The sequence below is a fragment of the Choristoneura fumiferana genome, chromosome 29 (assembly GCF_025370935.1).
Source record: "Choristoneura fumiferana chromosome 29, NRCan_CFum_1, whole genome shotgun sequence".
Taxonomy (NCBI): Eukaryota; Metazoa; Arthropoda; class Insecta; order Lepidoptera; family Tortricidae; genus Choristoneura; species Choristoneura fumiferana.
In genome coordinates this window covers 11,113,227-11,128,497 of record NC_133500.1, presented here as the reverse complement: position 1 = coordinate 11,128,497, position 15,271 = coordinate 11,113,227, and the positions used below count along the sequence as shown (strand labels likewise).

Sequence of the window (15,271 nt, the reverse complement as noted above, 5' to 3'; positions counted from 1 at the left end):
TTCAAGTCAATCTGATTAGGTACTGGAAATTGGTCAAATTTAACTTGCAAGATTTGATTACAGACAGACAGACATACAGACAATGGGACAGGTGAAACTAAATAAAAGCTTGTAAAATTATGGCAGTTGAAAGGATGCCATAGGGTTGGATGAGATACCTCAGCTCGTGGGTGAGACTGTTGATGTAGTCAGCCACTACTCCCCCGACGGCTTTGCGATGGGGGTTGCTGTGGTCGAGGGGTTGCCAGACGGCGCACGCGCACCAATACGGCGAAACCCCCGCCTCGCCGCATGACCGCGACGAGGGGATCCAAAAACAAAAAAGTCGTTAAAGAATTTATCGAATCAGGCGTTAATTTGTTAAGATCCATATCAGGGATGTAACGGATGTGATGTTATCGGAACCGAATGCGGAACCAGATGTTTTCAATTTAGTTTATCAGAACCAGAAACGGAATCGGAACCGAAAACGGAATCGGAACCGAAAACGGAATCGGAACCGAAAACGGAATCGGAACAGAAACGGAACCGGAACAAGAATCGGAGTCTTAGTGATAGGTGGACTAGATGTTAAGGGTAGATCTACTAAACATATGAGGGTCTGTCTATTGCGTTTTTTTTTTATTTTATTTTTATTCGACTGGATGGCAAACGAGCAAGTGGGTCTCCTGATGGTAAGAGATCACCACCGCCCATAGACACCTGCAACACCAGGGGGATTGCAGATGCGCTGCCAACCTAGAGGCCTAAGATGGGATACCTCAAGTGCCAGTAATTTCACCGGCTGTCTTACTCTCCACGCCGAAACACAACAGTGCAAGCACTGCTGTTTCACGGCAGGATTAGCGAGCAAGATGGTGGTAGCAATCCGGGCGGACCTTGCACAAGGTCCTACCACTTGCAATATGATAGTTTTCGCATACAAAAAGTCTCATTAGATTGTGATCGCCTTCTGTTTGCTTTTGATGTACGCCGCTCATGTCTAGTCGCCGCGGTAAGCATTGACATCCGATATAACTTCCGTTTCAAAAGTAAAGGAACCGGAACTGAAACGGATGTTTAATATCAAACGGAAGTTCCGACATAACGGAAGCGGAATCGGAGCTCCGTAAGATCCCTGGTCCATATTATCAACGGACTTAAAAGAATTACTTTGCTCAACTCGCGGGGCGGGTTTTGTATACAACTTACGGGTTTCAAAAGGGACTGGCCCCTCTCCATGTCAGCTCCAGGCACCTTGAACCGGTTCCTTCGGAACTCCATCAGCAGCAGGTCAGTCAGGGTTGTGTGGATATCGAACGGGGTCGTCAGCACGTCCACGTTTTTCACCAACGCCGCTGCATCTTCAGGCCTGTTCTCATGTAGACGCTCTGGTATTACTATGGCCATCAAGGGCAGACGCTCCTCGTATTTTCCTTGTCGAGTTTCGCGGAATGGTGTCAAGCTGTCACGAATAAATCATCATCATCATCATCATCATCTTGGCTTGGATGCTGTTGCGAGGAATGTGTTATTCATGAATCAATAGAAACGCTTCATTTACCTATCTTCGTATAGCACATCTCTGGTGGAAACAGCTGAGTGGAGCGGGGCGAGGTAAATGAAGCGTCTATTGGTTCATGAAAAACACATTCTTCGCAACACATCCGCACATCTCTGGTGGAAACGGAGCCTAATTAGTGTGGTGCGGTCAAGGACTTTAATTCATAAGCCACCATGGAACCATTTCACAGTAAACGTCATAGTGACATCGCATTAATTAACCAGGAAAATCGTAATGACTTTCTCTTTGAAAGGTTCCAAGGTGGCCAGGTGGCTCATGAATTAAAGTCCAAGGACCGTACCTTAGGCTCAGAGTCACGCAATGAGCTACTGAAAGAGCTATGCTTAGAGTTTTTTGCGCGATAGAATCCGGAATACGGAAATTCGTCAAAGAACTAAAGTCACCGACATATTTAGCTGCAAGTTTAAGTGGCATTGGGCGGGCCACATCGCTCGAAGAACAGATAACCGTAGGGGAGAAAGGTTCTCGAGTGGCGACCACGAACCGGAAGACGAAGCGTTGGCAGGCCTCCTACTTGGTGGACTGACGACATCGCAAGAGTTGACGGTGGATGCAAGTGGCGAGTTGTCATTGCGGCGTTATAGGGGGGAGGCCTTTGTTCAGCAGTGAACGTCTTCCAGCTGATGATGATGATCGTACCGTGGACCATGGTCCCCCATGACAAAAAGCATGGTATCCTCCAGGATCCCGGCTTGCTGAATGCGGCGTAAGAACCAGGCCAAGTCTTCGTCAGCCGCGGAGCGCATGCTGAACTCCTCGTGACCGATATCGGATATGAACGTGAAGGAGAAACGGTTGCCTTCCAACTTGGAGAACTGTGAAACAACAATATCTTCATCAATGAACTAAAACAATTACTTTGCTCACCGACGACCTTATGATAGCTACGCTTATGCAAGATATGCGTGTTCATGCAGTTCCTCCACCTCCACACTGTAAAAACTCGCATAAATCACACAAACTCGTCTATCGACACCACCACACTACACTGACGCGTTTCGAACTCAACCAGAGCTGAACAGATCTTGCATAAGCGTAGCTATCATAAGGTTGCGGGTGAGAACGGATGGCCGTAGGGGTCGAAAAGTTTTCGAATGGAGACCACGGAGCACAGTATAGGACGTCCACCAACGAGGTGGACGGATGACCTAGTTAAAGCCGCAGGATCATTGGATGCAGGCCGCTTCCAACCGAAGCAACGGGAGGTATAAGGGGGAGGCCTATGTCCGACAGTGGACGTCCTATGGCTGAGCTGAGATGCTGATGATGATGATTCATCTACCATTCAACTAGGAGGCACACGGCTGCTTAAGAAACGGTAACGGTACGGAATCGCAGTATAATCGCATAGTATGCACACCGTTTTTATCGCAAGCCCTCCACACCGCTACTCAAAATACGCAGACGGTGCGGAATCGCAGTAAACGTCACTACTTTTGGAGCAGATGAGAGAGAGCATGCAATAAAAACGGTGCGCATACGATGCGTCAGTGCGATTCCGTACCGTGAAGGTTTTTTAAGCAGTGGTGTGGTCGCGGTAAAATGGTAAAACAAAGTATTGTTGGGCATTTCTATCTACCGTTGTACCCTGAGTTTATCTCTCCGATTTCAACAAAATTTGGGAGTCCTCAGTCCATGATTCCGAGCTATGAGATTGTATGGATGTGTCCGTTTTGTTACGAAATTTTCTTAATACTTTTCGTAACAAAACGGACACATCTATACAATATTTTGGTGACACATCTGGACACCCTGTTTTTCCAGCTCGGAATCATGGACTGAGTCTACCTACCAAATTTTATTGAAATCGGAGAGATAAACTCAGGGCACAACGGTAGATAGAAATGCCCTGTTACCTGAAAAGTAAGATTCAACAGTAATCCATACAGCGGTACATCTCCAACGCAGTATCCATTACTTCCTCTAGGACAAGCCTCACGCGCTCGCAGGAGGAAAGGCAGCAAGTAGTGGTCCGTTGGAGGTTTCTCGAAGCCACTGAATGTGTTTTTTCTCATGCTGAGGACTGCCGTGTCCTCGAAGAACGCCGTGCGATAGCTGTTCAAAGGAACATTAGTGCATCTCGGTATTAGAGATGGGTAAATCCGGATCTGAAGATTCAAAAGAGTCAGATCCTCAAGCGGATCCGAATCCCTTAATGACTCCTTTCAAATTTTATCGACTCCGGAGTTACTAACTCCGACCAAGTCCGGCCGGATCGAGCGGCTCGTGATCGCCGTCACACTCACTCGCTCCGCTTTCACTCTCGGCTCGGATCGGATCAGATCGGATCTTATTACGTTTGGTCGGGTGCTGAGTGAGCCGGTACCTACGTCGGTACTCGGACGGACTTCTCACTCGGTTATATTGGAAAGAAATGAGATAGAATTAAAACACAATATAATATGACCGGAGCGGGCGACGCATATTTAACACTGTTTTCAAGCTTCAAATAGTCAAACAGAAAACTAGTAGGTTCTTAAAGTAGCTCATAGTTCTTTAAAAAATACACAATTTAGAATTTTTCAACATTAAAAGGACGAAATGAATCGGTACTTCAGTTCATCGCCATAGATAAATTAATAATCGCTCGAAAGAACCGGAGTCAATAAAGGAGTCGGATTCAATAAGCAGATTCGATACCGACACCGGAGCTGGATCTAGTGAGTCAGATCACTTCACGGAGTTGAGATTACCCATGTCTACTCGGTATCGAAATGGTTACCTGTTGGTGCTGGTGCGCGGTGCCCTTGGCTTTTCCACTACGCTTTTTTGCGCTCGTTTGTATCGGTACAAACGCAAGTCGAACGCTCAGCACACGCAAGGAAACCGGCACGTTTTAGCCTTACACTGATCCTTGCTTGTATCGATACAAACGCCACGTTTTTCGAGCGTTTGTATCGCTATACCCATAGAAACTTATGTCAGTTTAAACTTTTTACACGAAAAATCGGGTCGGTATTTCCATGGCGGTATTATCCGGGCCAGTAACAGTGTCACCCAAATGAACCCGTCGTTCCTCATAAACGTCAACGATTGGCGAGAAGCTTTACCTTTGTTTCATCATACTATAAAACCCAAATTTATATATTTTATTCGGAATGATATTAGAAATCGCTTTCTTCACTGTCAGAGACTTTGTAGGAGGGCAACACAAACCTCTAAGAATGAGAGGGCCGAGATGATGGCGATGATGATGATGGTAGTAATTACAGCTGTGCAAATTGCGGAGTTTCCAAAAAAGTTGAAAAAAAAAATCTAAATATTTTAAGAAATTAGAAAATTTCTTTCCCCATACGAAATTGTGAGAAGGTTCCGAGATTCGAGGAAAGTTTCTTCTGGCACGTCAGTAGAGGTGATAATGATGATAGGTAGTGGTGATGAGCTGATGATGATATTGTTTCCTCACCCCTTCCTGGAAAGTTGGCTGAATATGAAGCTGTCCTCATCAACCAAGTCCCTGGTGAAGCTTTTCCTCGTCTCCTCTAAGTTTCCCGTGAAGATAGGGTACGGGGCAGCTGAAGGTAGGTCTTCTAGTATGTTGTATCTGCAGATGGGCATTTTACTTAAACCCCTTCACCGCCACAGAACAACCGAAGTGACTGACATGCTCTGTACGCCACAGAAAAACCAGCGACAAATCAACATGATTTTTAATTCCATTGCAGAAGGATTCATTTCGAGCTGAATGTTGGTCATGAATAGAATGACCGTGGCGTGTGAGGCATTCCATTGGCTGTCACGACTGGATGACTGGGGCGGTGAAGGGGTTAAATGACGCTTTTTTTCTAGTTAGGTAATTCTGGGTTCTTTTTACTCAGAATCACGAGCGCTATTAATTCTGACGACGAAAGATTAATGTGCAAATGTGCAGCTTATTAATTCTCACCCATTCAGTATTACTGCTCCCATCTTCTTGAGAGCAGCATGACTCTTGGGCATTTTCCTGATGAAACCATTCTTGGAGATGGCGTTGAAGCACAGCATCAGGACGTTGAGGCGAGAACCCTGCGTCTGCTTACGCTGAGGTAACCGCCGAAGGCCGGTCTTGAGTCCAGTCCATTTCAGAACACCTTGAGAACTACGATAGAATAAATAAATAAATAATAAATATCACGGGACAATTCACACCAATTGACCTAGTCCCAAAGTAAGCTTAGCAAAGCTTGTGTTATGGGTATTAAGCAACGGTAAATATAATTATATAGATAGATACATACTTAAATACATATTAAAAACCCAAGACCGAGAGAACAAACATTCGTATTTTTCATACAATATCTGCCCCGACACGGGAATCGAACCCGGGACCTCAAGCTTCGTAGTCAGGTTCTCTAACCACTAGGCCATCTGGTCGTCTAAAGAATAACAATACTAATGAAGTGATGTAATGAAAATGAACTACAAATACTAAAGGATTTGACTATTCATTATTTATTTCATAAACTAAAACTTGAGGCTGCTTGTAGATGTCCGTTGTTTTCACCGGACAGCGGACCGTTTTTTTGCCGGAGTTGCGGTTTTGTATGGCTTACAATGACACACGCACCGGACACTTGTTCGGCGACGAAGCCATACAACACCGGTGAAAACAACGGGCGTCTACAAGTCGCCAGATAATGCATGTTCATCATCATCCCAGCCTATATACGTCCCACTGCTGGGCACAGGCCTCCTCTCAGAACAAGAGGGCTTGGGCCGTAGTTCCCACGCGGGCCCAGTGCGGATTGGGAACTTCACACGCACCACTGAATTGCTTCTTTGTGCAGGTTTCACGATGTTTTCCTTCACCGCAAAGCTCGTGGTAAATTTCAAATGTAATTCCGCACATGAATTTCGAAAAACTCAGAGGTGCGAGCCGGGGTTTGAACCCACGACCCTCTGCTTGAGAGGCGATAGGTCAAACCACTAGGCCACCACGGCCAATGCATGTTATCGAGCAGAAAAAACAATTTGAAGCTACCTTTACGAATAACAGAGTTATATATAAAGGTTTAAAATTCAAGACTAGTCAGAGAAAGACTTCTTGCATGTAACGTCACACGCAAGTAGCGCCAACAAAAAAGCCGCAAGCGCGCAACGATGTCGCTGCGAGCGCGCAGCGATTTAGCTGCGTATAGCGCCAAAAACGCCATATTGTAGACTCTTGTACAATAATGGTAGGGCCACACACATCGCGCATAAAAATTATTGCGATAAAACTTCGTCTTCGGCCTACGGCATTGTGCATGGCCACATTGCAAACAAAGAAATATCGATCGATAAAGAAACCCTATGATGTGCGCGAGTTTACCGACAGTGGGGAAAGTGTCTGCGGCTTCGCCCGTAGTGCCGAAGTATTCGCGAATATTCGCTACACACATCGCGATAAAGCGAATGTTCGCGTTATCGCGATGTGTGTGGCCCTAGCCTAGCATAATAATAGGGCGTCTTCGGCGCTACACGCAGCTAACTCGCTGCACGCTCGCAGCGACATCTTTGTGCGCCCGCAGATCTAAGTCATTACGCGCTCGCAGCGAACTCGCTGCGCGCTCGGCCTCGCTTTCAACTCGCCCGCAAATCGCTATTGTGATAAGGCCCTAACGCTCCAGAATCTCTTTTCTGGTTCTTTCAATGTGTTCTATTTACAGTACATTTTTAACCTCTTCACTGCCAAAAAACTAACGAAGTGACGTTCTCTGTACGCCACAGAAAAACCAGCGATTTTTAATTGCATAATGTATGTCATGTTCATGTATGACCGTGGCGTGTGAGGCATTCCATTGGCTCTCACGACTGGATGACTGGCGGTGAAGAGGTTAAGCATAATTACCCAAAAGCAATGTTGCTGAATGATTCAGGGATGCTCGTCTTTTTGTTCATAGAAGATGGCGGCGGCGGACTTAGCCTGTAAAATAATAATTAGCACCCCTAAGAGTAAAGTAAAGTAAGTACCTAGTTATATTACCTTAAAAAATAAATAAGTAAAGAAATTATATCATGGGACAATTGATATCAATTGACCCAGTCCCAAACTAAGCAAAGCTTCAAAATTACAATACAATACAAAACTAAATATCCTTTTCACTTCTCATGCTCTTAAAATGTTACTTTAGTCTCTGCATATCGGAACTAAAGCTCCTTTTTATTTTCTAGGGATTAAAGTATTTTTTTTTAATTTACGTTGGAAACCCCTAAACAGCCTACACGGTGTTTGTGAATGGAGGATTTTTAGGGCGTAGAAATAACCTCAAAATGCCAACTGTGCAAAAATATTAAAAAAAACACGATTTAGTTTCGTGAAAGAAAGAAAGAAAATACGAACATACGAATATAAATCTATTCAATTATATTAAGGATTCATTCATTTTATTATGCATAGTCTAATTAGTTTTAAAATAGTTTCCAATTTTTAAACTGTTGGCCAAATATGGAAGCTTTTAAAAAGTCACTTCATAAAAAATAAAATAAAAGAAAACCGCGCAACATTTTTTTTTTCTATATGAATTTTGAATAGATGGCCTGTCCATTGGTCGAGCGTACGTTTTTAAAAAGTAATATCGTAATTTTGAACAGAACATTGTTTTTTTTCCTCGCATATATTATATAACATTTTTATACCAATGTGGTAGTGTTTAAAACATCTAACAAGTTGTAACAAAAGTTATACACAGCCAGTGTGACAGTACCATTACCTGAGTTAACAATATAAAAAAAAAACAGAATTATAAAATACCGAAGGTCTGGCCGTTGCGGGCTCTTAGCATAGACCAAGAGCCGTCAGCCAAACGTAATGTGAACAGTTAGTAATATGATGATGTACGGTTAAGAACTTTAATCCCAGACCCACCACGGAACCATTTCACAGTAAACGTCATAGTGACATCGCATTAATTAACAAGGTAAATCGTAATAACTCATGAATTTAAGTCCTTGACCGTACCCCCCCTCCCCACACACACACACACCACACACAGACACACAGACTTGAGTCACAGACGGCTCTGACAGAAAATCAGCGCTGCAGGTGTCTAACGCCTCAGCATAATGCTGAGTCAACGGCCGTTCCACTTTTGCACACACACACACCGTGTATGTATTTTCATTTTTGTATTTTTTTGTTTTATTTATGAGTATAGAAAATACAAACTGAAACATAGATGCACAGAAAAACCAGAAAAAGAGACCTGCTCTGGGAATCGAACCCGGTCCTCAGCATTCTGTGCCGCGTGCTATACCCCTATACTACCACATGACAGGAGTACAGACACAAATTTCTCCTATGCACCACATATCTCAGCTTGGTTGTTTTCTTATTTAGTCACTTAAGCAGCGACACTAGCGACATCTATGTTTTAGCCCTCATCGAGAAACTTTTAACACTCCCTCGGAACTAACCGCTCACCCAGACAAGACCTGTCGCTATTAAGCAATCAATTAAGATTGGTTTTTAGAGTCTTATATGGATTTTACGGGATGACCGTAAAAGTAACAAAATTTGGAGTTGAAATAAAAAATACTCCAAAAACCAATCTTTATTTGCGAGTTGTTTAATTTTTTTTTTAATTTTTGTTGTAAACGTTATGCCTATCTAATTTATAAATTTATATTATTTATAATGTGAATAAATGTCTTCTTTCTTTATTTACCGATGATTTGTATCATGGCACGTCACGTGAACATGATCGCTCTGTTTCAAGATATATTTCTGATGTCCTCTCAACTTCTTCGGATGCCCCAGGTGGTGTTTGGAGCTGTCCACAAATATCAAGTCTCGGTAAACACAAGACACGTTTAGTTTCTCTCGGATTCGTTGTGTGACAAAGCATTTGTCCATCTGTAGAAAAGGGAGTTTTTACCATAAGGCTGCGTTTCCACCATGCGTGAATATGTGTTGCGAGGAATGTTTTCATGAACCGGTAACGTTTCATTTACTCGTACCTATTCTCGCACAGCCCATCTCTAGTGGAAACAGCTGAGCGGAGCGAGGCGAGGTAAATGAAGCGATCCTATTGGTTCATGAAAAACACATTCCTTGGCGCATGGCGCCATATCATGATATGCCTAAAAGTTGGCCAGGCATATCACGATGTGCCTGAGAAACAATACGGCAGATTCATAAGAACAACGCATTCGTCGATATTCCTAGCTCTATACCGGGAACATTGTGATATGTCGAAAAAAAGAAAAATTTAGGTTCGACGAGCGAAGCGAGGAGTGGTTAGAATTAATTGTGCCTACACCGCACGAGCCGAGCGAGCGAAGCGAGCATGCCGCGGGAGCGGCCCGCGAAGTACCAGAACCGATATGGTGGCGTTTCATGAAATGCCTAGGCATTTCATGATTTGCCTAAACGTCACTAGGGTTGGGGTAGGGGGGGGTAGGGTGGGGTTGGGTTGGGGTTGTAACAATTGTTAAACGTTGAGTTTTGAACGATATGGTGGATGTCCCTTAGCCAATTCATGAAATGGCACCATTTCACGATATGCCTAGGAATTTCGTGATTTGGCTGATTTTACGATCGGCCGCCGACATATACTCGTATATATCTTACAAAGCAGTCCACCCAGTCTGTTTCTTCGCAAACGCTTGGTGGCAAGACCCGTTCATACGTCATAGCTTCTTCATCAAATGGGTCTAGTGTAGGTATCACGCAACCACTCCCTTTGCTCTCTATTACGTAGTTAATCGCGTCACCACGGAGCCTCCTGCGAATATTAAAATGAAAAAAAAAATGAAAATAATTTATTGCAAAGCTTAAAAACAAGAAAGAAATGAAAGATAGATTTATTTTGGCTCCATAAGCACCACCACCTTACAGTAATGAGACTAAAACTAGCACTAAACCTAAGTTACGTTGTGACACGACAGGATACCAAAAAGGGTCTCCACTCAGCATGTGTTGCCGCACATTATGTGCAGTAACGCTGGTTTACTGTGGAGCCCAAACGTTAAATATGTTAAGAGTCAAACAACAGTCTACGTCTCTCGATCCTATGCTAGGAGTCCCTATGTTACAGGATCCATGTAGGAAATAAGACCGATTAATATATGCGTTACATAACTTCTACTAAATACTACCTGCTTCTGTTTATATACTATAACCTGACTTACGATTACTATAATATTAGGTACATTAGCTGTTGTAACATGACAATTATGGATCATTGATTCCTTCACCGTAAAGCTCAAGTAATTTCAAATGTAATCTTGTGTGGTCCCGGTTTTAATCCCACGATCCTGTGGTTTTCAGTTATTTAATTAATACCTTGTTATATACTCAGCGGCACAAAATTTGACCCACTCTTCTTACAAAATAACCTATTACTTACTAATTTTTTTTGCAGGTGGTAGGACCGGTTCTCTATCGTTTGCCCGAATTTAATATGCCCGAATGTATCGTTTTCTAGAATTTTCATTTGCCATAAAGTAATTTATTTCTGAAATAGTAATTTCTTCAGAGTTGATATTAAACTAACCTAACCTAACCTACTGCATTCTATATGATGACCTTGTGCAAGGTCCGCCCGGATTGCTACCACCATCTTGCTCGCTAATCCTGCCGTGAAGCAGCAGTGCTTGCACTGTTGTGTTTCGGCGTGGAGAGTAAGACAGCCGGTGAAATTACTGGCACTTGAGGTATCCCATCTTAGGCCTCTAGGTTGGCAACGCATCTGCAATACCCCTGGTGTTGCAGATGTTTATGGGCGGTGGTGATCTTTTACCATCAGGAGACCCACTTGCTCGTTTGCCATCCAGTCGAATAAAAAAAAATTTTGGGGCCAGATTTTTTGCCGCATAGTAGGTATATTTTCCAAGGTAAAACTTTTATCGTGAGAGGTCATTTTCAACTCAAAAATTTCACTAAAATACTTATGGTGAAGCCGTGGTGGCCTAGTGGTTTGACCTATCGCCTCTCAAACAGAGGGTCGTGGGTTCAAACCCCGGCTCGCACCTCTGAGTTTTTCGAAATTCATGTGCGGAATTACAGGGTCTTTCGAGCGTTATTGTCGTGCCAGCGTCCACACAGCGTCGACGTGACGCCGGCCATGGCCGGCTACCGAACGCCGGGCTCACGCGGCGCTGGACTTGTTCGCAAAAAAACGTTGGGCTGGCATCACGACGTTGCGCGGTCTCTGGCTCGACGACAACGCTCGAAAGACGCTAGTGTGAGGTCTCTTAGTCTATCAGAACTATGAGCACACAAGGAGCGTACATCACTACACTTTCGACCATTTTTACACCGCTTTTTGGTTCCAACCCCTGTCTTGTAGGGTCATATTTACCATCTTGCAGACCCTTTTTCAAGGAATTTGGAATTCTCACCGTACCCAGCCTGTACATTTTAGTGGTGCTTACGGACTTGATGAGCTATATCAATGATGTTGAAACTGCTGAACAGAGAGATAAACGACTCGCAACAAGCTGAAAGGACCTGCCTCAACCAAATAGTAGGTACTAATCTCAAAATTGCTAAGCACTCAACGGGTTATCAGAGAATAGTTCTGTTTAACAAAATACCCGTTGAACTAAAATCTATTAGTAACAGTCGCACATTTAAACAAAATTAAAGTCAAAAAACAATTAAAGGAATTTTGTAATCATGCCCGGGATTATTGCTAAAATGGTCTTTTTAATTGCCTATTTTGAATATTGCCTTTATTTGCAAACTATAATTATACTGAATGTTAATTTATTTACTTTTTTAATCCAGATTGCTGACAAATGTTATTGACATATTTAATTAAATTTGTAGTTTTTTTTTATAATTAGTAATAATAATTTTGTAGTAATTTAATTTGACTTGTTAAATAATTTGGACATGTATTGTAACTTCAAACACAATGTACATTGTTATTTGAAATAAATTGAATTGAAATTGAATTGAATCATATTTACCAACTTACTTGTCGAAGTCGTCTGCCATCTTTGCAAACTCTATCAACTGGCCCTCTTGGCCACGGTGTGTGCTGGAGTACCAAACTGACCAACAGAGCACAATCACTGCGCAACTCAAATAAATATAGAGTCGCTTGGTTCGACGCCAATATAGCAGAGATATTGAGTACTAGAACAAATTTTATTCTTAAAAAAAACATTTTTAATACTTACATGCTTTTTTGCTGACAGTGACAATGAACCCGGATAACTCACGTCTTAAATCGAGTTTAGCTTGAAATGTTTCGGGCTAATTCGTAGTCCTCCATAGGCACGCGACACGGCGGCTGCTGGAACACGCGCTCTGCTCGCGCGACTAATACCGGCGCACAACTACCCACCTGCTCATCGTCATTTTTAACCCCCGACACAAAAGGAGAGTCTGTCTGTCTGTGGCAACGTAGCTCTTAAACGGCTGGACCGATGTGAATGCGGTTTTTATTAAAAAGCAGGTTTCCTAGCGATGGTTCTTGGACATGTTTCATTAAAATCGGTTCAGCTGTTTTTGAGATATTGAACTTTGAAGTGGCAAAGTCGGGGTTTTTCCAACTTTTCGTTGGTTAGTTTATTGTATATTGTCTTAAACTTTCGTGATTTTCACTCATAGATAGATTTTGAGTCTACTCGTGACCACGGCCACTGTAATGTTGCCGAAACGTCGAGGTAAATATAACTCGTGTGTGTTAGCGTGATAAGTCCTGTGCGTGGTATTTTGACTATAGGTTATTGTTATTTCTTTTTAAGTACTTTAAATACTACCTTTATTATCCTCACTTCGCTCAGCTGTTTTCACTAGGGGTGTACTGTGCGAGTATAGGTAAATGAAGCGTTCCTATTGGTTCAATGGTTCGAGAAAAACACTTTCCTCGCACTTCTCTAATGGTAACGCAGCCTAACCCTTTTCCAGTCGTAGTACATATACTTATCGACCACATAAATGTACACAAATAAACTACAAACCTTACCTTGCAAGGTCCGCCCGGATTGCTACCACCATCTTGCTCGCTAATCCTGCCGTGAAATAGCAGTGCTTGCATTGTTGTGTTTCGGCGTGGAGAGTAAGACAGCCGGTGAAATTACTGGCACTTGAGGTATCCCGTCTTAGGCCTCTAGGTTGGCAACGCATCTGCAATCCCCTGGTGTTGCAGGTGTCTATGGGCGGTGGTAATCTCTTACCATTAGGTGACCCACTTGCTCGTTTGCCATCCAGTCGAATAAAAAAAAAAAGTCGGTACGGGCAAAGTTTTACTTTTATATTTGTTTGCTTTTGTAATATTTTTGTATTATCGTATGTAAATAAAGTAAATTTATACAGTTTCGATTACTTACTAACATTGAGATACACTTATTATCGCAAAATGTTTATATTATTTCAATAATCTTACCCGTATTAATGTCATCAAAAATATTTTAAAATTACGTGACCAGATTTTTGACATCTCTTTTTCCGGCATCTTTATTTCATATTATATCATATCAACTAAATATTCTTAATTATTACATTGCACATTGCATTTAAAATCGAAACTCCTGGCAGATTTCTGTCAGTATGTCATATGTCAGATAAATCGCCAGAAACAATAATTAAAAGCGTTTTCACACTATCCGATCCGATATCTATGTGCCGGTAGATGGGGGTGTACGGCTATTGTGTCGTGCCACGCTTAGATAAATAAAGACCGTGCTAACGTTAAAGTTTTGGTTACCTAGGATCAGCGGTACCGTCATCATCATCATCATCATCCCAGCCTATATACGTCCCACTGCGGAGCACAGGCCTCCTCTCAGAACAAGAGGGCTTAGGCCATAGTTCCCACGCGGGCCCAGTGCGGATTGGGAACTTCACACGCACCATTGAATTGCTTCGCAGGTTTGTGCAGGTTTCCTCACGATGTTTTCCTTCATCGCAAAGCTCGTGGTAAATTTCAAATGTAATTCCGCACATGAATTTCGAAAAACTCAGAGGTGCGAGCCGGGGTTTGAACCCACGACCCTCTGCTTGAGAGGCGATAGGTCAAACCACTAGGCCACACGGCTTACCGTCATATAGCGGCCATAATAATGCTTTATTATGGCGGATGACTGCTGTGAATAGCCTAGTTTGTTGAGAATATGGGAGGGGGAAGGGCCCCTTAGTTTTTGTAGGACTCGGCAGATCTTCATTTCTAGTGCCAAGTTTCATTGATGTACATATTTTGCCGCCAAAATATGCTATTTTTCCTGTAGTAGTCCAAGACCGGAGAACAGACTTTCGTATTAAATGTTCAAACAAATATCTGCCCCGTCCGGGAATAGAACCCGGGACCTCAAGTTTCATAGTCTTGTCTCTAACCACTCGGCAAGCAAAGTATTATTTATTATGGAATTTTGCCGCCCCCCTTAATAGTGCCGCCCAGGGTGAGTCGCCCCTTTCCCCCCACTACGCTACGCCGCTGGTCAGGTCAGGTTTCAATTAATAAATTGGGTTAGGCTCGAAAAATTCACTATCCCGAAAAGTACACTTTCTCTAAAAGTGCACTTTCCGCTAGATGTACACTCCCAAAAGGAACAGTTTCCCAATGGGGCTCTCTTTGAAAAGTGCACTATTTCAAAAAGCGCACACATTTGGTATATGTATGTACATTATTCATGCCGACAAAATGGTAAAACGCTACAAAAAAAATTGAATACCTGTCATATACAAAGTGGGGTTAAAATTTTCGACCGGGCACCTTACACTAAGCATGGCTTGACATGCGCTTGCCCGTTTATTAAATTTCGAGATTTTTGTTAATACTTCCATAATTTTAAAAG

At 42.8% G+C, this 15,271-nt stretch overlaps 1 protein-coding gene across 2 annotated transcripts; it reads right to left on the bottom strand.

The window, feature by feature from the left end:
* Positions 1-976: 976 nt before the first annotated feature.
* Positions 977-13,992, bottom strand: LOC141444297 (uncharacterized). 2 transcript variants are annotated; one of them, XM_074109796.1, is made up of 10 exons: positions 13,864-13,992; positions 12,448-12,608; positions 10,095-10,248; positions 9,190-9,377; positions 7,374-7,448; positions 5,451-5,642; positions 4,971-5,108; positions 3,421-3,619; positions 2,204-2,379; positions 977-1,444 (listed from the first exon to the last, which is right to left on the bottom strand). In XM_074109796.1, exons 1-10 carry the CDS (start codon positions 13,930-13,932, stop codon positions 1,066-1,068), a joined length of 1,731 nt encoding a protein of 576 aa, XP_073965897.1. In that variant the 5' UTR covers positions 13,933-13,992; the 3' UTR covers positions 977-1,065. The 2 variants fall into 2 exon arrangements, with proteins under 2 accessions (XP_073965897.1, XP_073965898.1); XM_074109797.1 differs by lacking the exons at positions 4,971-5,108; positions 5,451-5,642.
* Between the last annotated feature and the right edge of the window lie 1,279 nt (positions 13,993-15,271).